Here is a 24,031-nt window from a genome sequence, read left to right as displayed (position 1 = left end):
GTTTTAATTTTAATTTTCTCAGGAGCCGGTCCCGCAATGATTATATACGTGTTTTCAAATGAAACACCCTTTCATGTTGCGTAGGTCGACCTTCTTTTCCGTGCTGACTGGGTTTCATGACCCGATAATAATATAACTCGAGTTGTTAATTCACAACACGCAACAAAATTAAAAGTCACGAATCTTGACATCCCCTCGTCATGAAAACGGTGGAAGAAACCGTATATAGTCGAGCATTTCTTGTTATGAGATTCTTAATCAACTTCACACAAGATACACGACTTTTAACATCGAATGTACGAGCAAGTCCTTGAATGTCATGGAAACCCGTGACCTTGTTGATAACACGATCTGTTCAGCAAACATGACGGCAAACACGCTCTGTCACGTATCACTGAATTTCTCGTGATCGAGACTTTGATCCCGATCAAATTAAACACTTTCAAAACTTTTTTCTTAATTTTACAGAAGGGGAAAATTAAAGTTATCGATTATTAAATCTCGGAGCAGTTTTTCGGAGACGCAACAAATAGTCTGAAGTGTTTTCGAAGGGGCAATGTTTACAATCGAGCGGGAATTTCATCACGTCACCCGCTAACGCCCGAATGACGTCAGTTCAACACATCACGCAAAAGCCCACTCAGTGCGCGCGGCGTACACGCGCGAGAAGTACTCTCGCGATCTCGAAAATACCCGCGCGTCGGGTACCGGATGTGGCCGGTTGCGGGACTCGTCGGCTTTTGGGATCTGAAGAAAGGAAGACAGATATCGTATCTTGCGTGTAAATGGAGATGAGATTCGATTTGTAATCCCGAAACTTTTTTTTTTTCGCCAAAGCATGATTGTATCACATATAAAGCGGTAGTCTACTCGTTCTCGGACGACAATCGAAATTAGGCTCCTGATCAGAGCAACAACGGTGATTTTGTTAACATTTCTCAAATCTAGAACAAAAATAATGTTCCTGATGAATGAAGGCTGAGGTAAGTGCAAAGAAGTTTGCTGCTTGTCATCCGATTGCGTGTAGTTTATTCATGCGTTCATTTTAGAAAGGGTAAATTGAGCTGTTTTTAAGCCTTGCTCATCAGTTCAACAAAACCAAGGATTATCATTTCCATGCAGCGAAAAATCTTTGTCACGAAATACAACGTTAGTCATGAAATGATCGGCTTGCCTATATCAATGTTTAGTGGATTTTAAATGAATTCGACGCGAGTTTAATTTAATGGTTTCGATATACAGATGCACACGGAAAACACATGTTGTTCTTATGCTCCATTGAACTCGTGCTAAAATCACCTGTTTCACTTAGAGTCAATGTCTTCCCTGCCATTGAACGATTAAATATTGATTGCCATACCAACTTCGACGCTGATAACAGTTGAATGGAATTCGCATCAGTTTCGAACGAAAAGGAAACTTCCTTTCAGGTATACTCGTTTTGATTTTCGCATTATTGTGTCAGATTATCAACGGTTTCGTTTTCTGATCTCAAAAAAGAAAGAGTTTTATTCATTAGACAGTAGTCACGGACATCAAAAATCCCTTGGCACTTTCTTGTTTCCGGTAGAACGAGTTTTCACGCAAACCGGAAGTGGGTTAAAAGCGCGTGTAATACACGTTGTAAGCCATTCACGCTTGATTGGCTGTGACGCATGCGTGCAGCTCTTCATTCACATTGTTCAAGGATATAAATAACATTGTGAGGAAAAATTTTCAGAACACAACAAAGGGCATTCATCGCTTGCTTGAAAGAAGTCGCGAAGAACACACTCATTCATTTCTGAAAAGAGTTGGTAAGTTTACACTGTCGACTTGAAGAATTTAACCAAAACTACACCGCTGTTTTGGTCAAAGCCAACCGCGTTCTCGCTGAGAAATTACGTGAATCGATTTGGGCAAGCACGCACGTATTTCATGCGTGTTTTGATTTCGTTGAAGTGATCGTCCTTTTGAAACAAGTCGCGTCGCTAGATAAGTTTCTGGCAGTCGTAAAAAGACGTAAAAACTTGTGTCGCACCAAGTTTTGATGATAAGAAGAACTCGGAACAAGTGATCGTCTCTAGAAAAGATTTGGAGTGAAGAGTGAGTCAAGCGTCCACGTTGGATCCTTTACATCCGAGTTACACGTCTCTCTTTTATTATCCCTTTCTCGACATGGGATCAAGAATATCGGCCGTAAAAAGAAACGACCATAATGACAATAGACAAGGAGTTTATAAATCACTAAATGTCTTACAAGAAGAAGATCGGGCAAGAGACTTAGCAAGGCCAGAGAAACTAGACATATTACTCGATCGTCCACCTCTACCGGAAGAGGTTTTGTTAGAACATGCTTGGAACCCGAACGACCGATCGGTGAACATTTTCGTCAAAGAAGACGACCCCCATACATTTCACAGGCATCCCGTAGCACAAAGCACGGACTGTATACGAGGAAAGAAAGCCTACAGTCGTGGATTTCATGTTTGGGAGATCCAATGGTCAACCCGACAACGTGGGACACACGCAGTAGTGGGGGTAGCTACTTCGAAAGCTCTTCTTCACTGTACGGGTTATCATTCCCTGGTTGGCAACAACGAAGAAAGCTGGGGATGGGACATTGTTAGAAACAAACTTTACCACAATGAAAAGAACGTTTCGTCAGTCAAGTATCCAGTCTTGTCAGACAGTGATCATAGCTTTGTGGTACCGGACAAATTTCGTGTTATATTGGACATGGATGAAGGCACTATGGCTTTTGAAACGAACGATGGACGCTATTTAGGAGTCGCTTTCCGCGGCATTAAAGGAAAGAGTGTGTATCCCATAGTATCAGCTGTTTGGGGACATTGTGAGATTACCATGAAATACATCGGTGGACTAGATCGTAAGTATTTCATTTTTCTGTCTTTCTTATTCTACCTGTGTGACTTTTCTTTTGTTTCGTGCGTGAACGCAGACCTTTTGTTTACACTTTTTCTTCACTCAACTTGTTAGGTTGTCTTATACCCGCGTAAAACTGAGCTTTCGTTTAATCCAATCTTAAATAAAGTTTTGTGTATTGCGTTCGATTTTATTATCCTTTTCTAAGTATGCGTTCGCAATAAAATCTTCAGTTAAAAATGTTTTTCCATGTTTCGCGAGTTAAAATATTCATTCCCTAGCGATTTCCACTTCCTTTACGTCACATGGGAAAATGATCTCATTCTTAAAACGCTCCTGAAGAAACAAAAAGTTTCGCTTTTCCTAACTCTCCCGTTTTCTAAATCCGGTCTCTGAATTTTCTGGTAAAGGAACAAACAGATGTTGAAAATGAGATCGTACATTCTATATTTGTGATGATTTTGAAATCCAGGAAGAATAAACCTCGACCCTCCAAGTATCACGCTTCATGCTTCGCTTGTTCTTGTTATTGATTTTATTGATGCCTTGATGTGAAATATCTTAGCGGAGAGTTTTACCGCGGCTTTTTTGTCAAATTTTTCTTTCAAACTCCACCGCCATAAAGACACTCTCTTCGCTTCCGATTTCCATTGTTTCAATTGGTGAATGAAAATTAATAATTCATTTCGGTTAGGGACTTTTTATCCTTTGGGACTGTATTCGTCATTTCCGCTAAAAGGAAAGCTTGTCAAGTCGCCAGGATTTTTATTTCTTTCCTCACTAGCGATATCGAATTCAACCTTTGTGTTGTATCAGAGACATTGAAAAGTTGTCTCTTTATAGGAACTTTGATCTCTAAAGCTGGCTGCAAACAAAGAAACAATGAGATCACAAAGAAGCTATTTCGGTGCAAAGAGCGTGGCGCGTGCCAAACCACCTGTTGCATGTAGAGAGCGTTGAAAGCGTGTGCCACAAAACCATTCAAAAGCAGGGAAAACCCATTTATATCAGACAAACGCTTAATAGATGGCTTAAGAATTTAAAAATCCATAAAATGAATTGAACTGTTCCAGGAAAGGATTTTATGGCAAGACATTCATTTCACTTCTAAGAGATTGCAATTAACAGGCCTTGTCATTGAAAAAAAATTTCATTGACTAAGAGAAAGAGAATTTTTAAATGGTTGAAGTAATAATTACACACCATGAGAAGAATGATGGATTTTGTATGTTTTGTTAATAGTCTGAATTTCTTTCGTTTCCTCTTTTGTTTTTGTGAAATAGTTTTCTTCACTACAAGCTTGTAGGTTAACTTTGAAACAGTCAAGTCAAATGATAAATTTTCTCTTTTTGTGGGCAATATTTATTCTGTAGACCATAAGGGTTCAGTTCTTGCACAGTGGCCTCTCATTTTCAAACATAATAAATATGCAAAAATTGTTAGAAAAACCATTCTTTTTAGAGCCATCAAATGACACTCTCTAATTGCACAATCCACATAAGCTAGACTAAAAGGCATACTTAAAGGGACTATATGGTAACTAGGGAACTCATTCATTTTTCAAGCCAGGACACCTGTTGCTATGTTTGGAAAAAGTTGTTTTGTAATTTTGACAGCCCTTAATTTATATTGAGCAGTAACTAAGTGAGTTCTATATTTAAAGAGCAGCAAGACATATAATTAGATCCAGGTCAATGTGGGGCACCCAGTTTTAGAAAATGTTATTGTATCTGTCTTTATGAAAACATCAGGATTGAAACAATATAGGTGGTAACAAAGTACTGTGAAATCTTACAGGAGCTTGCACGGCTGAAATTAGACAAAACTGAATTATTCCAGTATATTGTAAATTTCATGTTCTGATCGACCTTAACTGGAATTGTTAGAGATGTTTCAAAACTTGCCTGGGGATCTCAGTTAAAATTTAAACCTGGAAACTCACTAAAAACAGTATATTGCAAAAACAAATCCCCAAAAATGCAGCGTCTTACATGTAATTGTGTTAGTTTCAGGGAGAATACCAGGCACCCCTCAGTGGGAGAGATTTTTGTAGTCTAAGAAAAAACATTTACTGTGTTTCAATCAAATTATAGAAACATGAGTCGAAGTTTGACTTAACAAGAAATGCTGTGGTTACACAAGCCATAAGCAGGTGTTTTGTCAATTCACAGCTAATTTTCAAGTTCTCCCAAACTTCCACAAGTGTTTCTTTAACTTGATTTAAACAAATAGAAAATGTTTTCTATTTCCTGTAAAAAAAACCTTCTCTTTTTACACTATCTGCCAACAGCTTGCATTTTAGCTGGTTCTGTGTTTCTTTAGAGTTATACGTACAAAATTATACAGCTTTTAGCATACAATCTTATGGGCCTTTTTTAATATGTATATGTGACCTTTTTATTCTTCTAATGGTACTCTGTGGCAGTTATACTCAACTTTTTTTCTCTTGTTCAACAGCTGAACCTCAGCCACTGATGGATCTCTGCCGACGCACAATACGTAAATCTGTTGGAAAAGAAAACCTTACTAAAGGCAATGTAGACAAGCTTCCAATACCGGTTCCAATGAAGAAATACCTTTTGTACCAACAAGGCTGGTGACATCAAGCTACATGTGGAAAGACTTCTTCTTTGACAGACTGTATGAAATAGTCTGATCTTATTGTATTGTGTAGCCTAAACTTGGCCATCTGAGAGAGAAACATTGAGCAATTGGTAATTCAAGTCAGACAATCTGACACATGTTTTGTCCAGCATGTACTGCAAAGGAGGAACTTAGATATAAGACTGGTTCAGAAACCTTGCTACTGTATAGTACCATGGTTACATAATTCAGTTGGACTAATGTCTGCAGTCTGTAAGACATGAACTTTAATGTGCATTTGTAAACATGTTTGTGTTTTGGGAGATCTAACATACCAGAAATCAACAGCTGCAGTGGAGTCTTGAACATGCTTATAACCATCAGAGGAATGTACAAAGAAAACGGTGCAAACATTTTTAATTAGGATTAATAATTTATTACAGTTTCTTATTAGATCATTTTATAGGGTCAATTAAATTATGTTCACAAATTTGTTCAGTTGTTTAGGAAGTCAAGGTTGAATCAAGAAAAGAATATTTGCACATACAAGTGAAGAGGGTGATATTATTCAAAGCTATGGATAACCTTTTTGAGGAAAATGACAGAAATTTAATTTTTGAAATATGTGTATACCTACTAAGACAGTAAAAAGGAGCAAAGTCATAATTTTAAAGACTTTCTTTTTTAAAAAAAGGATTCTGCATAATCGTCAAAATCTTCTCACAGATTTAAAATATTTCTTTGACTATCCATTAGTTGACAAATATATCAACTTTCATGCCTTCTTCCAAAGAAATAGTTTTTACAAATGGATTTATTGCCAAGTTCCGAACACTGTTCTAAGTTATGTAAATAGCAGCTAAGCTTTCCTTTGAGTTTTAAAATAATTTATTTATTGGTGAGGTCTCTGACATTACATTAAAATGATAATATTTTACAATAACAATTTCTAATTTACCACTGTATAAGAAATCTAAAGAGTCAAATTTAGTTGGGAAATTTAATTTGTTATTTAATGAAGAATGTAAACAACCTCCCTTGAGAGTGACTCAAGAATTTTAAAATATATTAATATTTATTTGCTTTAATTTTTTGCTTAGGTTTCACTAAGAAATTTTATGAATTAAATGGTTCAATGGAATTTTTGTCTTCAGAATTATTATAAGAAATTTGACTCTTTAGAGTAAATCTCTCGAACAGTGAGTTATGTTTTCATGAATATAAATAGTCGCTAATTCTTTGCAGTTAATTTTAATCTTAATTTGTAATTCAGTTACTCTAAGGACAACTGAACTCCAGCAAAAATTGGAAATTCAGTTTTGTGGATATAAATACATAGGCGAATTAACTGTCATGTAAGCCTTATGTAGACTTGACTTTAAGTTCTTTTTGTGGTAATGTATTTTTTCAGTCTAACAGTAGTGCTGGTTCAGACTGCCGTGTTAACAATGGCATTAAACTCAATCATTTTTACTATCTGCAAATAACTTTAGGAAAGTTAAATACAATTTTTACATAGGCAATAATAGCATGTGATTTTATTTATTCAGTTCAGTTTTAGTATCATTAATTATGTCAGGGTATTTATAAGAGACGTTCTATCAGAATGTGTCTCATTTATACTTCACACAAATATATTGTTACGTTATAAGCAAATATGAAATACAAAACAACCTTGAAACATTTAAATACTAGTTTCTGTGTTGAGTTCTTTCACTCTTTAATAATTATCGGTCATCATGACCACTATTATTTGGGATAAATGTAAACAGGCTAACTGGAGAGTAATTCAAGCCAACCAGAGCCTGAATAGCATAATTTCCAGGAGCCTATTTACAGTTAGCTCTCAATAATGTTGCCATCAGAAGACCTAGGTGTATTAGGGTACTAGTTTTCATTTTAGGGTATAGTCCGTTTGGATGGCCCATGGACCTGGGGTCAGTGTTTTGTCCAAATCCCCATAAGGGTGGGGCTAAGGTAAGTTTAGGTATAAGGCTGTACCACACAGGGTAACATGAGGGTACCTCCAGGGATAACCATTCAACTAAAAGGATGCAATGAACACAGCATTAAAACAGTGGAGTGGCTTCCTGGTTGGTTTACAAGGGCAAAAAACGTTAATTTTATTTCTTTAAACTTTCAAACCACCATGAATTGGCATTCTTCGATTCTTTTTTCCTTGAATGTGTACACTTTTCCATTTTTAGCAACCATTTGGTACTACCCACCTTTTCTTGATTGTCAAGATCACGTGACTGTTCCTCAAAGGCTCTATAATCGGCTAGAAACCGTGTACAAATACGTAAGCCATTTCTATCTAATCAAGTAGTAAGAAGTTTTGGGGGTCGAGGAGAAGCGTTGCGTGACGAATTAGGGTGACGGTGGCGAAGGAGACTACGTGTTAATTTGCTCAAGACGCGCGCGTAATCTTGCTAATCTTGAAGAGAGATCTACATGACGTCCCTTTTGACGTAAACAGCTACTAATGTCTACATGACTACTTACTCTTCTACTTCTGCCCTTACCAATATAATGAGTTTGTACACTCTGAGTTAGAGTAAATTTCCACTTCGCGCTTTTTAGGTACCTTTAATATAATAACAGGCGTGAGTTTTTACTGACTTTATGTGCATGGGTAAAACACAAGCCGTCCATATTCAGTTTTGTTTTACCCACGTATTGAGACAAGAGTAAAATCACACCTGTTAAAGTACGTAAAATAAAGCGGCAGTGGAAAACCAGCTTTTGTCTGATAAAGTTCGTGGTCCTTTTTTCCGGAGTTAACGATTCTCGATCTCGGGACCGGAAATAGATGTTGAAACTATATTAGAATACAACGTCACAACAGTTTATCGTGCTCTTGACCACATTATGCGGAAACTGTCAAGTGGTATTATTGAAAAGTAATGGATCGAAACGGAAGCAAGGAAAACAGGTCAAATATAAAGAGACGCTGATTTAGTTCCAGTAACTTCCTGTCGTGCTGAAGTAGGTTTGATTTAGCTCCATTAACTTCCTGTTTTTGCTGAAGCAGTGGTCTAGTGAGTTTGACCTTAAAGGCTATTTGACTTCCTCTGAATTCATTAATTCTGATGATAATGATTGCAATAATCACAGCTCATTCTATCCTCCACTCCAAAATCCTTGAATTGAAGAAAACTTAAGAGGTATTAAGATATTAAACATCAAGAATTCGGTGTTAGAAAGTATGATGAAGAATGGCGGCAAAGATAAGTTTTTTCGAAAGTGCTACCCATGTGGACATCTGTCTAAATATAGCCTCAGGATATCCCTTTCTGAACCTAAAATGACAACAGTTTTTTGTGCATATCCCGGAACCTTCTATTTCCACGGTTTGCCTAAATAAACACCAACGTGTTTCGACTGAAAAGAAGGGCAAGGAAACTTTTGTTAACAAATTATTTAAAATCAACACAGGTCCCCCAGCTGGTTCAACGAGATGCGGTCAACCATTCTCAATTCTGTGTCTGTGGACAACCTTGCAATTATTGACCATATTTTTAATATTCAAATGTCCCTTTTCGAAGATTGTTTCAAAAATTCTATTAAAAACTCGTCATTTTTTGTTTGTTTTTAAAATCATCTAAATAAAGAGCCTCGTGACACGGAAAGGAGAGCTCATTATTGCTCGATATCCTGTCGTGAGTAATCGGTAGGCCGTCGTGCGATGTTCGTCATGTCCCCGTACGGCCATATGCCCGGCTAGGTTAGGTCAGATGACATGAGATCAGGGCTTATATTTGGCAAAAATTGCTTTTCCGTGATTCCCTTATATTAAACTTAACACCCAAGCTTGGCTTGAATCCACGCCCTAAAAAACGTTTGGACATAAGCCAAAATTTGTTTGCAATGAGCTGTAAACCGGACGCCTGTTCACAAAGAAGCAGTTTGCGTCGAACGTGGAAGAGTCTTGAAAATGTCAACAAAATAGCGATGGAAATCCAAGAAAGCAACAGCGCGAATGGTAACAAAAACTGGCGCAAAAGAACGAAATCAGAAAGCGACGATCCGAGCACGAGGAAACAGCGCGAAAAAAAGGACCTGGACGCGATTTGTCACGCTGTGAAGAAACTCAGTGAAGCTTTCGGAAGAGTAGACCGTTATGGTCATGATGTGCCTTGCATTCGACCTGTTCGCGAGTTGTGTGGTAAAATAAGGCCCCAGCTTAATAACGAACATGGTACATTTAACAGAACTTTGCAGCGCCTATGTGAAAACTATGTATCAGGACATAAAAAAATCACAGATTGCGCCAAAAACCTACAAAATCTAGTCAACTCTATCGCGAGCGATGAAAGTGATTACATTGCAAGAATCGAGGATATTAAGCAATGTCTTGGTGAGCTTATAGGGACAGTGGAAACAGTGTTATATTTGGAATACCGGGAAATATAACCTTGAGCAGCGAATGTTGCCGATACCCATGTAAATAGTTGGCGAAGCTAAGTGAATTATCTACACGAAATTCAACAGGACATCTCTTTTCATTGCAGTTCATAACAGGACATTTAATCCTTGGAAGTTGAAAGTTTTTTAATCGGGGATTTGGTATCAGTAGCATGGTTTAACTAACACATTTCAAATTACTGATCTCGGATGTCTTAGCTAGGTACAACAAGCTTGCATATTCGCAGCCGAGAGTGGGAGTACATAACCCAGTTTCAAATTGTTTCGCTTTGGATTTGTTTTGTTTTTTATTTTTCTTCAGTTATCACCTGTTCTTACGGGGCCACCTGTAGGTACTTGGCAGTTTTGACAAATAACTTAGTCACTTTACAGATATTTACCTTCAGAAACTAAGAAAAACTGTAGTCTACTTTTCTCAGTTTCCCATCAAGCATAAGCTGTAGTTTTCTTATTTTTGATGTTCCCTTGTATGATGTTCCCTTAAATGAGATGATCGGTTTTCAAAGCCTGTCAATAATATTGCAATAACTAAACAAATTGATCATTTAAATTTTGTTTTTTTAACTAAGAATGTAAATAAAGCTAAGTTTAAAAAAGGAGTAATTCATTTAGCGCTCAATCAGAAGGGAATAAATAGGTTCGCAAAGGTTCGAAAGGAGGGCCAACAATCTCGCTGTCTGACTTGTATTTCATTCGCAAAATTAGGAGCCATAATCGCTCCTGCCATAATCTATTATGGCTCCTGGCAAAATAGTCAAACAGCTAAAGTGAAGCCGCAGTCGACTTATTGTGGATCGTTGTTTCATGGCAAATGAGTTTCGGTAGCTAGCCTTCACAGCTGACGAGTCTTTTTACAAGTGCAGGTGATCGCAAATGGTCGCAAAGCAAGCTGCCGCAGAACTGGGTTGGAGGGAGTCTGGTAAAGATCCACCCTCTTTCTCATTCCCCCTCTTCTCCTCATTCGTCTCGCCGCCAGCACGCCAACGAACCGCTAGTTACTCGTGAAAAGAGAGATCGGAGATGAACTTCAGTTCTCTCTCTATGGCCTTTTCTCGCTAGCCTTCCCTGAGTGCCGAGTGTTGAATACTATCATTTTTAATTAGCGTCGATATAACTCATGTAATATTGGGTTGGTATATAGGATGTAAAAATAATAATTTTAAAAAGTATCATTTACTTAATGGAATCTGTTCATGGCTTTCATTGGAGCTAGTATTCGTATGTTATTATTGTTCCGATATGACCGTCCTCGTAATCTGTTAGGAGATAAGGCAATTAATCGCCAGTATTGGCCGTTGGTAGTTTTCCGTCGTCAAAACAAAAGATCGCTAAGGGCTTTATCCAGCGAGAAAGCTCTCCTGGTTAGCGAGGTTTTGTGCAAGCAACGAGGCCACAGGGCATAGCCCAAATGGATTACCCCGGCCACGGTTTTTTTGCTTTCCGGCTTCTCTGCAGTATCTGCTTGCGGCGAAATTCATCGATAAATCCTGCCCCCTAGCCTGAAGCGAGTGAGAGGCGGCTGTATTCGCAGGCTACCTGCCCCCTGGTCACTAGGAAAAACTGATCCCCTGCAAAGAACAATTGGCACTATCACTTCTTGTGGTAATACAGTAATTTCCGATAGTGTAGAACAACAAGAGAAAAACCTGTGTACTACCGCATGCCAGTAATATAAATTACATTATCGTTTAATTAGCCTTTTATTTATTGTTATGACAACGACTAAAAATTTCAGCTGCCAAATATGACGACGGCTTATTCGTTTATAAAGTGTTTTCAATAACCTGTTCATACAGCTCAATAGCCTCCACGTGGGTTTTCCAGACTAGAGAGAAGACATATGAAAAAAAAAAACAGTTTTTTTTTTTTGTATCTTTAAAAAGGACATCTCTCTTCCATACCTCAAGGAAGTCCCTCTCGAGAGTACCCATGATAGTGAAACACTCCGAAGAAAGATAGCTCATTCACCGGGGCTGCAAAATAATTCTAGTTTAAGTAAAGGGTTCGTCTTGCTTACTTATTTTATTTCTTGTATTACCATATTCAAGAAATTTCAGCTGTTACGCAAACCGATATCTTAAAACAAAAATACCAAGTTTACTGAGTTATTAGGTTCTATATCTTAGACTCTATGAGAAGATAAAAATCTCAAATTATAAAAGGAATTCTATAATTTTCTCAATATACCACAGACCTTGAATACAAACAAGAGACTACTTACTGTACTGTTTCACTTACTGTGAAAAACACTTGAGAACAAAATATCTGTTACAATCTAAAAAAAATAATTCTAAATTAGATTGTTGCTAACATATTGGAAATTATGAAAGTGCGCTTAATTTAGTAGCCACTAAAAATAGTAATCTTATAGATATTCAGGCAGTGACCAACAGCATCAACTTCTTTATCGAAAAAAACAGCGTGGTGGAGGCAGGCCTCTTAACTTTGACATAAGTAATTAAACCACAGGAACGCGTTTTTCATAAAAAAAAAATATACCAATACCGCAGTACCGTGAGTTTGAAGTGGCCATGTTGACAAGATTAATTTGCAGTGAAAAAATATTGACTTGGTAGTAACATGTGGTCGTTTTATTAACTGTTACTAAGTCAGTGAATTTCATTGCAGTATTATGTATATAAATCCAATTTTTGTTGTTCAGTCAAGCAATCGAACGATCAACCTACTGCAGAAGATATCAGGATATTATTTCGCATAGCAACATCCCTGTCGACTGAATACGCGCGCACATTTCTAGTCTTCCACTGTATAGAATATTCTTCAATTCTTGTAATGGTGGTAAAACGGCTATCGGTTATTAAATTTAGAAAAGTCGTCGTTTGATTCTCTTTTGGGTCTGTAAAACGGCTATCGGTTATTAAATTTAGAAAAGTCGTCGTTTGATTCTCTTTTGGGACTGTTATCGACATCATTATTAAGAATGGTCTCAGAGGCCAACCCATTCTCGTCCCCATAGCCCTTTCGTTTCTCTTAGCCGGCCTGGGCCTTGGCACGAGAAAAAGGAGGGCTCTGGGGACATAGGATTTTTGAATTAATTCGAATTTTTTTGAGTGGCTGTTTGAAAATGTATTTTCTACTGTTCTCCCCCCGCTGTCCCTGCTTTCCCCTCGCCCCCCCTCCTCTTCTCCTCGTCCCCCCTTCCCGCACCTCGAAGTCTCCGTAACCCCCTCCCCCCCCCCCCCCCCCCCCTCTCGCCCCCCCTCGCGCCCCCCCCCCCCCCCCCCCTTCGTCCCCCCCCCTCCCCTTCCCCCCCCCCCCCTGCCTCGCCCTCTTCTCCCCCCCTTCCCCCCCCCCCCCCCCTCCCCCCTCCCCCCCCGCCTCGTCCCCCCCTCTCGCTCCCCCGGCCCCCTCCCTCCCGCCCCCTCCTCGCCGGCCTCCTCCCTTCCCTCCTCTCCTTCCCTCCCTCTCCTCTCGCGCGGTCCGCCTCCTGTCGTGCGGGCGCTGGCGTGGCGCTGCCGCGTCCTCTCCGGGCGCTGGCCTGTGCGCGTCCTCCTCCCGGGCCGCTTCGGGGCGCTGGCTGTGCTCTCTCGTGGTCCGGTGGCTGTCCTCTTCCCCGGGCGTCCGCGTTCCGCTTCCGCTGGCTGGGGGTCCTGCCGCCCTGTGGCGCGGCGGGGGGACTTGTGTTCGTGCGGTCGCGTTCGCGGGGGCGGGGTGGGTCGCCGTGTGGTGCGCGCCGTCCTCTCTCTCTGGTCTCTGGGCGTTCTCTCCCTCCTGTTCTCCTTGCGTCTCTCCCTGGGTGCGGGTTCGTTGGCGGCGGCAATCTAAACGGAAGTCGAAAGTCCTAGAATCTAGGACTGGAAATCCTGTGTCCCCACATTCTCGTCCCCTGCCCTTTCTTTTTTTGCCGGCTGGGCCTGGCCGGGCAGGCTCTGGGGACGGATTTCCAGTCCTGTTCTGGACTTCCGGTCTTCATGTTGCAGTCATGACGTTTCAGAATGTATGGAGAGTCGTTACGTTTCGACTTCCGTTTAGGTATTCTGTCCCACCAATCACATCAATTCTCTTTGTCCCGGCCCTCCGTTCTCCGGCCCGCCGGCGGGGCTTGGGGCGAGAATGGTGTCCCCAGAGCCCTTCGTTTTCTCGTGCCAAGGCCCAGCCGGCTAAGAGAAACGAAAGGGCTATGGGGACGAGAATGAGGCCAACCTGGTTCCCAGGGTCTCTCTCTATGAGACCCTGGGAGGCCCGCAAACTTTTTGGTCTGCAATAACCAATAACTTGCAGGCTCTGGGACGTTTACGCAGGCACTTCTGATCAACAAACAAATTTACATTACAATATTCATACATTATTTTATAGTACTAACTGAGAGAAAGTGAATCTGATCATCTCCTTTAATTAATAATCTTTAATTTATTTATGTATACTAGACGCTGTATAAATGCCGAGGGGAGGAATAAAATGTCAGCAAAAGGAAACAAAATAGTGCCCAGTGACTGTTTCGTGCAGCCTGCAGGCACACTATATGGTGTTCTGTGTAATGGATTTGTTCTGTACCCGCCTATTCAGTCCTACTCAATACCAACAACGTTTATAGTAGGGGGGTTATCTGATGATCAATTATAGCCCTTGCGGGCTTGCGGCACATTTCTGACCCAACGCAGATATGTGTATTTGTTATCAGGTTACTGTGATACAGACTGGCCACCAGCTCTGCCTGCTTACCATGTAGCTTAGCTTTCGATGGCTAGCTTAGTCACAAGAACATATCACCGTTATTAATACACCTCTCATCGCTTTACATGATAAATTAGTAATGCTCTATATTGCTAATGCAAATGCGACAATCTGATTGGTTGAGCTCCTTGTATGCTATCAGCGGTTAGTATACGAGTTCGCGCAAGCTCGGAATGTATGAAGATTGTAGTATACTTTATAAAGCGGAAATAATTGAAAATCGTTCAGTTGGAAGTTCTCTAGTGAGAATTCTATAAAACAATATGCGGACTCATTAACTATCACCTTATAGAAATTAAGAGCGATTAATCTAATTCAGGAATTATTGTTGTTGACGCTTTTGGTAACTCGTATTACAGTCTAGCCCAATACATTTCCAGGTAATTATTATCGGGCTTCGTTTCTTTACGCCTCACGCTACAAGCACATGTAAGCCCCATGTTTGGTTTCGTGATAATTGTAATACTTGTTATCATAAAATGAAAATGTTTTGTTTACAAATATCAGCTACTTTTGGAATTTTCAGTTTGGCATTTAAGGATTAATACGATGGCATTTGCTTTTCTGTCTTTTGCCTTTGAAGTACAAAACGATTTCCAATTGAATCTAACAAGGCCAATAGTATGTGTATCACCGTTGAAATTCATCGTCGTTCCACCCTGTTCTTGCGTGCATTAAACTGTCAATAGTTTTGACAGCTCGCGTTGTGATTCTCACTAATCCCTCTAAGCTGTCTGCGTCCTACCGAGCTCACAGTAGAAGGTTAAGTGACTCTTCCACCACCATAAACAGTTTTACTTAACGCCTTAAGTTGAAAGTTATAGGTTTTCCTGGAACAGAACCAGCTCAGAGTCTTTGAAAGTTATAGGTTTTCCTGGAACAGAACCAGCTCAGAGTCTTTTTAGAGATAAACCACGCGCAATGACATTGCTTCCTTAGTTTTCTTTGCGTGTTAACTTAGACGAAAGAACTACAAGCTTTTCCGTGCGAAAACTGAAGTGTTTGTTTTCATGGTGAGGGCAATTCGCGTGTGATCTTATCTCTATAGGCGTGGTATCTGCTTGAGGGTCTTTTTAGCTTTGTATACGCCCCAGAGAAGTCACGGTTTCTGGCAAAACAGGTGCGGCGAGATATTTATCACAACTCAGCTGATTAATCGTCAAGGTTCGCCCTAAAAATCGCTAAACTTTTTAGCATCTTTAAGATTTCCAGCTAGAGGTAGTTCATCGGACGTTCACTTGACTATTTGCTTTGAGGGATTCGTGTGGACTGTTTCCAACGCTCGCTGTTTTGCATGAATTTTTAAACACTCAGTTGTTAAAACAACTTCCCTTGCTGGTTATGTCTTTAGTTCAGAAATCATCACAGCCAGACAAACAGCGCAACGCGAACGGAGGTAAGTAAAATATCACTCACTGCTTTTTGTCTTTCAACCAAAACGACATAATGTGTCCATAGCATGACACATGCGACCTGTAGAATGTCTTACAACGGAAAATTAGAAATTGCAAGTTTCTTTAAAGTTTCACGCTTTACTCAACTGAGTTAAACTTTCATATAAACACGGCGTTTACCTTTTGGTCAGTCATAGTTTCGTTATTATTTTCTCCGCTATTGCACAGATCAAAACGGTGCACAGTTTAATTTGCATTTCGGTTATAATTTAAGTGAAACCGTAAAAACAGTAAATACAGCTACCTCTCCATATATCTTCTTAATATCTCCTTCATTATGGTCATTAGTCAGTTAAAGTGCGGGGAAAATAAACACTTCACCGTAAATTATAGTTACGTTTATCATCGATGATTTTCTTTCTCGTCACTGATTCGTATAACGTTCAAACTTGTTATCAGTAATCTTATAAGGACTGAACAAAGGAATTACACGCTTGTTGATAACATTTCGCGCCACTCTACATCGTGTTTTGGTCCGTTGAAGTGCCATCCTGTGGTGTGTTACAAAAGACTCTCAAAGCTTGAATCCTTTTGTCGGTTCATGTGTAACAGAATTACGTTTCACGAACTTCGTTTTATGACTTGATAGTACTGAGTGTGCCACATCTGCCATCTTTAAAATTAACGTATCATTAGGTGAACCGTAGAAATCCCGCCCATAATTTTTATTTTCACCAAGAGAACACACAAAACAAACGGACCAGTGATGTAACGTGTTTGTAATCACGCGGTGAAACCAAAAGAAACTCCACCCAAATCAACCAACTGTTTACAAACAAGCGGTGACTAAAACAATTTCTCAAAATTTGTGGCTTCGCGGAAGAAATCTAAATTCCTTTCAAGCGTAAACAGGAAGAAGCACAGAGTTGACTGCTTTAGGTAGAGCGGTATTTTCATCTATTTTACAGTGTGGTGATTTGAATATAACAGGTGTTTTATTGCTTGACAATGTAAACCATTGAAGTGTGTAAGCTAACGCCTGCTGTCCAGCTGTTTTGGCGCGAAATGACGACACCTCGTGTGTCTTGTGTCCTCGAGTCTCGAAACTTGTTGCTCTAATAAACCCATTCAGCTCTGTAGTTAGGGTTCCTTGTAGTTCATGTTTAACTTAGTCAAACATAAAATATCTCTTTTTCTACTTACAATGTTAGTGCTCTTTCTAACATTTTGTCATGCTTTTACTGAAAAATACACGAGTTTGGTTCCCCTCTACTACCTACGGGCGATAACACGTGTTACACGCATGCAGGATTTCACAGACGCCGAGTGGTAAACGAGATAGGCAAAATATATAACCTCATCACGGTGAAATACATTGTTATGTCTATTTTACGACCAATACCAATTTTCAGCGTTTTGTCTTGTTTTCAAATAAATGGTAAATGGGTGGAGAAAAATTAAGATGCAATCAAAAATTTGAGTTACTTAAATTAAGTTACTTTCCTTCTTTCCCGATTCTTCACCGAAGTCTGTCCAGAAACCGTAAAGACTGACTAATGAAGGTGGCTACATTTGCAGCAGGGGTCAATCTAAACGCTTATGGTATACATCTTTCATTTCCTTTCCACATACAGTTTACCTCGTTTTAGACGCATTTATTCGTGAAAACATGCTTCGAAGACTGTTCAGCTTCCGTAGGCCAAAACAAGAGGAGAAGGAGAACGCGGCGGACAACATACAGAAGGAAAATGTTGATCCAAACTCTCAGGTACAATGTCAATGTAAATTAATATCTATTATAGTACGTGTGGTAGGAAACTTGTCAGGTTTTACCTCCGTGAACTTTTCCCCTATTGTTTTATCACTCAACGCTCTCCGTTGTGCTTTTTTGGCCCGGCATCAGTTCACGTTGATTTCTTGCCGTGTCCTTGCACGTGATCTTTGTCCATAGTCACTGACATTTCCTTTTTATTTACTGTTTCCTTGCTTGCTTGCTTGCTTTATACTTGCTTACTTGCTTGCTTACTTGATTACTTACTTGTTTGTTTAGAAGACTGTCGTGCAAACAAACCAGCTACAATCAAGCATTTTGAAAGCTGAGCCAGATTTGACGGTGAAGATGGAATCAAGAGAGGATGCAGACACGCTATCAAATCATGATTTGGTCGAGAACAGAACGAGAGAGAAGAACATGGATCAACAACAGCTAGTCCCTGAATCATGTTTAACTCTAGAACCGTCACCTCTCTCAGATGCAGAAAGGTATGGAAAACCGTCAGTTCTGACTTGAAAAAGTACGATTCATTTTAGATACATGGCTCTGGCCGGGGTCACTGTGTTGTGCATGTGTTCTTGGGCAGTACACTTCACTCTCATAGTGCCTTTCTCCACCCAGGTCTAAAAATAAAATAAAAATAATGCTGCCAGGGGGGTAACCCTATGATCGACTAGCATCCCATCCAGGGGGGAGTAGAAATACTCCCAGTCGCTTAATGCTACAGAAACCCGGGATAAGCACTTGTGGTATGGGCCACTTGGCCCGGACGCAGACTTTTCCTTTATCTGCTAGAAAAGTAAGTCATTGCGTTTTTCGAGTTTCCAGATAAAGCGCAAAACTCCTACTTTTGTAGTCTGACGTTTTAGTTAGTTTTTTTGCGAACGCGAGAATTTTTATTTTTCTTTCCTGATGCGTTTATTCAATCATTTGGGAAATGTAGGCAGGGTCAATAGCAATTTGAGTTACAATAAAAGGCACAAAACTGCGAAAATTTCACACCCTTTCCAACGTAGTTCACTGATGCATGTTTTACAGTATCAGTTCATACATTCATCATGTCATAAACTGAGGTCTGCCGTTCATGGTTTTACCCTTATATAACGCAGCTGTATAGACCCCAAAATTAAATTCCGATTCAGTCTCCAAAAGAATCATTGATCTTACAAAACAGTCTCTCTCTTGGGAAGGGTAGGATATGTCATAGCGAACTGACGTCACCACGAGGTAAAAGTAAGATAAACTGAATATATACATGGTTTCCTCAGAGTGTGACAATTTTGTTGATCATAAATGTTTTAAATGAAATGCAGCTGAGAACTGTATGAAGCCAGTCAGAGTCTCTTCATTAGTGATAAAGTTTAGTTTCCAGCCGGCAAACCGGCTCGTGCTCAAGCCTTAGAATTTTTCTTATACGTTCTACTTTGCTTTATCTTTGTTTAAGTGAGACAAAGGACTGCGACAGTGTCAAGGACGAAGTCTCTATCTCTGGTGAGTCTGAACGCTGTGAAAGCTCGACGTCTGCGGAAGATAAAGATGAGAGCGGCATTGAACAAGACTTTGAACCAACGACTGTGGATCAAAATTTGAATTCAAACGCTAACCAATCCACGACAGAACTTAAAAAAGAGCCTTTCAAGCCAGACAAAGCTCCCGAGAGTCCCTCATTGCCACTGATTCCCATTAACCTCAAGTCGCATCTAAAACGAAACGATCGAATCAAGACGTTAAATCGAATTCCTAAACGAGTACCAAACAAGATGGAACAAGGCGGGAGTAGCTGCGACAGCTCCCCTGAGAAATGTCCCAGTTTTCTACCTACGAAAACAATCAATATCAGGAAACAGTTACCGCCGCACAGAGTCCAATATTCTCGAGGGTTCTCTGTTACACCTCCAAGACAGTCCCGTCGTAATAAGGTCCCAGAAATGTTTGGGGACATTATCATAAAGGATCGCTTCAGAGCGAGGTCTCAAATTCAGTCTCCTGTACGGAAGGGTATTTTGAAACATCCTAACGCCTCTCGATCTGCGGCCATGGGAGTTAAGTATGCAACAACACCAAAAAAGAGCAGAGCTATTTCTTCCAAAGGTATGTTTATATTTTGATGGACAGCTCAAAGGCAATACATTTTCAGTCGATAGAAAGAATCCAGGAAAAATTTGATGATTGTAAATTAAGAAGAACAGAAACGATTAATGTATTATCAACTTAAAGTTGACGAAAGGCAACGCTCGACGCGTGCATTTTAGTGCATCTTATAATCTTCAGAGATACATTTAAGGCCTTTAAAGAATGAAATAACACTGTCGACAAATGGCGTTTCAGTTGAAATGTTAACATTTTAAAACTTGTTAATGTTTTGAAACAACAAATGCAATTTTTTTTTCATAAAAGAAGTGGGAAAAGTAAATATTTTGTTATTCCTTTTAAACCTTGATGCATGTCTGGTAAAAGAATGTTTGTTTTCTGTTCAAACAATTGTTTAGGTCCTAGTAAGTGGGATTGGGGATAACAAATATCATTTCCGTTACCAATTTTAAAGTGAAGTGATAGAGTGATTCCAAATTCGTGACGTCATTATGGTGCCATTGCGAACAACTATCTTGTTTCTCAACTGATAAACTAGTACTCCTATGTCACATCCCCAGGGCTCCCTCCTTGATTGGAGCGCGGTACGCGTAGTGTTGTGGGCCTGTTGCAACCGGAAAAACTGGACACACCGCGCATTTTGTCTCCTATCCATAAACCCCCGCGCTCCCTGTGACGAAATGCAAAGGCGCCTGGGGACCAGGCAGGGTACTCCCCCCCCCCCCACCCCCACTGTGGGCCGATTGTGTCAGATAGTTTGTTTTCCTGTTTTCTTTCTCCTTCTGACATACCCAGCAAGTCTTTCTTTTCAGTTTGTCAAGCTTAATGGAGTGCATTTGTTTGTTATCTTGTCATGTTCGTGGCAGTATACCGTGCTGGTAATGTATGTGTCCATGTGTTTGCTTTCGTCACGTTGAGTACGTCAGTGAGGTCTGTATATTGTAGTATCTGTATGTCTATGTGCGATGTTGTCATCAATTCGTCTTGTTCGTGTTTTGTAACCTCTGTCCTCGGCTTCTCATAACCGGCGTGTTTTTGTTTTGTTTGTTTCTGTTTTTTTTTTTTAATAAAACGGCAGGAAAGAAAACATCAGCGGTGTCGTCGGATAGTGGGCTCAGTGACGGCGAGGGTTCCAGCGGTGAAGAACAAAAGCGCATGCCTGTCAAGAAGATCTTTAGTAACCAGCAAGCCTTGCGAAAGAGGATAGATGATCTGAATGGAATGTTAAAGACAATGGAACAACAGAGGTCTGAACTCCAGGCCGTGCTACATATAATCGAGGACTGGTCCGAGGATTTACGTACAGTAGATAGAACCAACTTGGGTGTCCCGTATATACGAGCTGTCAAGCAGTTGCTTGGTACGTATATGCTATGAATTGTATTAGCCTGTTCCAGGCCCTCACGTTCAGTAGTTGCAAGGTTTTGTCTTCATTGACCACCGCCCATTTTCGTATTCCACAATCTGAGCTTCGAACATGTTAATCTACCTACATATTACTTATTGACTAACTCCTATTGGTTGGAAAAGATTTGGTGTACATGTTAGCATAGATTCTTAGTATCACATAAATCACAGCAATTGTATATACCTCACTAACATGAAGACAGAATACCCAAAATATTTTTGCGTTTGTGCAGTGTAATTTAACCGGAAATTTCAAAATAATAATGTTCGAAAATTAATGATGGAAAATGATTTGCCCTTCAGTCATTTACTTTCAGCTATTTCGAACTATTTTTAGTGCTTTTCTTTCCACAACTTATGTTGTTCACCGGCCTTGGTGGCACATTAAGACAACAGAGATCTTTATATTTCAGTACGACGCATTTCCCAATGTAAGAAAAGAGTGGGGCGCGGCGTGCGCCGAATATTAAAAAAAAAAAGGGCGTGCACACGGCGGCGTGCCACGAATATTTCCCAATGTAAGAAAGTAGTGCGTGCGTGTGAACCACAGTCATTTTAGTACTGCTTAGTTTTGCGAAATTGCCGCAGTGGTAAAAACAAGAAGACAAGGTCTCGAAAGGTTGGAAAGCTCAAACTTTTACAACCACGAAATGGCTTAACTACCCTTAGGCAGTTCAACCACGACGACTATGTTGCTCACAAAGTTAAAAAAAAGAGAAATCTTAGTCGGGTATATCTTTTTTTAACTAGATCATTTAAGGTTGCTGTTCAACTACATATCGTACTGGTAGCCGTATTCCGATCGTAAGGTCTACGATAGCTTAAATGTTGTTACTAGTCTTCTTGGACTGAATGAATCTATATTGCCAAAATAAGGTTTGACCATAATTCTTAAATTGTCTTTTTATGAAATGTTTTCTCCATTCAACAGGGAAACAACGCATCGCCTTAACCAGTAGAAAGAGCGACTTTAACAGGAGAATTTTGAACCTAAAGGAAGCTCAAGTTCCTTTCAGTGAAGAGTTTAGTAATCTGATTCAACAGCTGCGTAAGGAAGTCTCTTATGTTGTTAGGGATCAAAGAAAATACAGTGCAAGAAGCGTGGAAAGCGTTCGACAGCTTCAAGGGAGACTCATTGGGACATGTTCAGCTATTCTTTCAGTTTATTATGAAGAATAATGGCTAGATTAGTTTGTTTGAAATAATCGCCAATCCTCCCCAAAGAAGGTTTAAGACCCGTTTAATGACACAAACATTTTTGTAGATTTTAAAACAGCTTTATCTCAACTGGCATAAGTTTCCTTTTCCAATTAAGCTTAAGGATTAGTTTTATCTCAACCGAAAATCAATATATAAGTTAAAATTAGAACTGGACACATGGCCTATTTGACGTTTTTTAATAAATAAGTCCGATGCTCCTACACGAGGTCATATTCAGCTCCATCAGACAGTGAGAAATTTTGTATTTTGATGAATTTTACTTCAATAAAATGTTGGAAATGTAAATCGAGTTAGTTGGTGGGCACCATAACTGGTCACAAAGATCAGTTAACTTCAGTTAGGTCTTAGGACCCCAGTTAGCTCAGCTAACTCCACCTGATGACGTAGGCGCTCGGCGGGGGGGGTTTTGGGGGGTTGGGGCCCCCCGAGGGGGGGGGGGGGGGGGCGGCGGGGAAACCAAAAAAACCCCACCACCCAAGATAATATACTATCAGACTATCCCTGATTTTTAAATAAAATTGTATTAAAATACATGAAACTAAAATTTGTACACGTGCACATTCATATTAATAAAAAAGTATGCAGACAAACAACATAATAAACCATATGGAAATTAGATAAATTAAACAAAAAAGAGTAGCTATTAGAGCTATTAGAGGTCCTCGCAACACTGACAGTCATTACAAGGTAAAACGTGTAACTAAAACAATAATAAAAATAATAATCAATAATAATAATACTATAGCATACAAAAAGACAAATTCAATCGCAAAAGATTTCTGGGTTCAAACTGGCCTTCGCTTGGTAGACTGTTCCAGATAACAACAAAAAGATCAAAATAGAAAAATTGAAATAAAGTCATTTTTTCCGACAGGGTCTTTTCAATTTTTATTTCGTCAGGTCTCATTACCGTACAGAGTCTTTGTGGTAACAGCCATCCTTAAAGAAACGATTTATATAATTAAACTTAGTAAAAATCTAGATGAATTTGGTAACATGGTGGAGGAAAAGGGTTGTCGACAATGAAATGTCTCTTATGCGGATTCTTCAAGCGTGTTTTCGGCCAGAACGCGCTATTGAGTGGTGTTGTGTTGGCCGGGTACACATTCAGATTCCGTAGATCAACTCCGGCTAATTTAGACAAACACGATTTACAGGGAAAGAATGTTCCGAAACTGATCTCCTCATTGTTTTTGGACCACACGACACTGTTTAATGCTTCACCAGTGTCAGTTTTTAAAAGGCTTATCAAATAGTGTTTTCAGGGCCGTTTATTATAATTACGAGGAATTGTGGATGTCGAATGATTAAAACGTTTCTCTTCTTGCCGCTAGCATGTCGCTATAAGCAGTGGAAGTGGAGCGTTTCGCTTCTACGCACACAATAGTGTTCTTGTAAAAGCCCGAAAGGGTTTCCCAAAACAGTGATAAAATATAATGATTGACCGGACCTTTTTATCTCAAACTATTATTCTAAGAGCATTTCGTGTTTGCGCCTCGGGTCGGCACTGCCCTCCCTTTTCCTTTCTCTTCTCTTTTTTTGCTTTTTTTTTACTCATTGTCCTCATTGTAAA

At 39.8% G+C, this 24,031-nt stretch overlaps 3 protein-coding genes across 4 annotated transcripts; all 3 read left to right on the top strand.

Moving 5' to 3' along the window:
- The first annotated feature begins 767 nt into the window (after positions 1–767).
- Positions 768–7,137, top strand: LOC144657166 (protein gustavus-like). The gene is made up of 2 exons (XM_078517476.1): positions 768–2,869; positions 5,323–7,137. The coding sequence occupies exons 1-2, from the start codon at positions 2,158–2,160 to the stop codon at positions 5,463–5,465; spliced, it is 855 nt and encodes a 284-aa protein (XP_078373602.1). The 5' UTR covers positions 768–2,157; the 3' UTR covers positions 5,466–7,137.
- Positions 7,138–9,225: 2,088 nt separating this feature from the next.
- On the top strand, positions 9,226–10,484 carry LOC144657192 (uncharacterized). Its single transcript, XM_078517506.1, has one exon. The coding sequence runs from the start codon at positions 9,319–9,321 to the stop codon at positions 9,862–9,864; it is 546 nt and encodes a 181-aa protein (XP_078373632.1). The 5' UTR covers positions 9,226–9,318; the 3' UTR covers positions 9,865–10,484.
- Positions 10,485–15,760: 5,276 nt separating this feature from the next.
- Positions 15,761–22,844, top strand: LOC144657137 (uncharacterized). Of its 2 annotated transcripts, none has more exons than XM_078517446.1 (6): positions 15,761–15,967; positions 17,600–17,733; positions 18,019–18,227; positions 19,184–19,830; positions 20,909–21,190; positions 22,169–22,844. In XM_078517446.1, exons 1-6 carry the CDS (start codon positions 15,913–15,915, stop codon positions 22,414–22,416), a joined length of 1,575 nt encoding a protein of 524 aa, XP_078373572.1. In that variant the 5' UTR covers positions 15,761–15,912; the 3' UTR covers positions 22,417–22,844. The 2 variants fall into 2 exon arrangements, with proteins under 2 accessions (XP_078373572.1, XP_078373571.1); XM_078517445.1 differs by having other exon boundaries at positions 18,016–18,227.
- The last annotated feature ends 1,187 nt before the right edge of the window (positions 22,845–24,031 follow it).

The sequence above is a fragment of the Oculina patagonica genome, chromosome 6 (assembly GCF_052425735.1).
Source record: "Oculina patagonica isolate OP01 chromosome 6, crgOcupat, whole genome shotgun sequence".
Lineage (NCBI taxonomy): Eukaryota > Metazoa > Cnidaria > Anthozoa > Scleractinia > Oculinidae > Oculina > Oculina patagonica.
The sequence above is the reverse complement of the archived record's forward strand: the minus strand, read 5'-3'. Positions and strand labels throughout refer to the sequence as shown.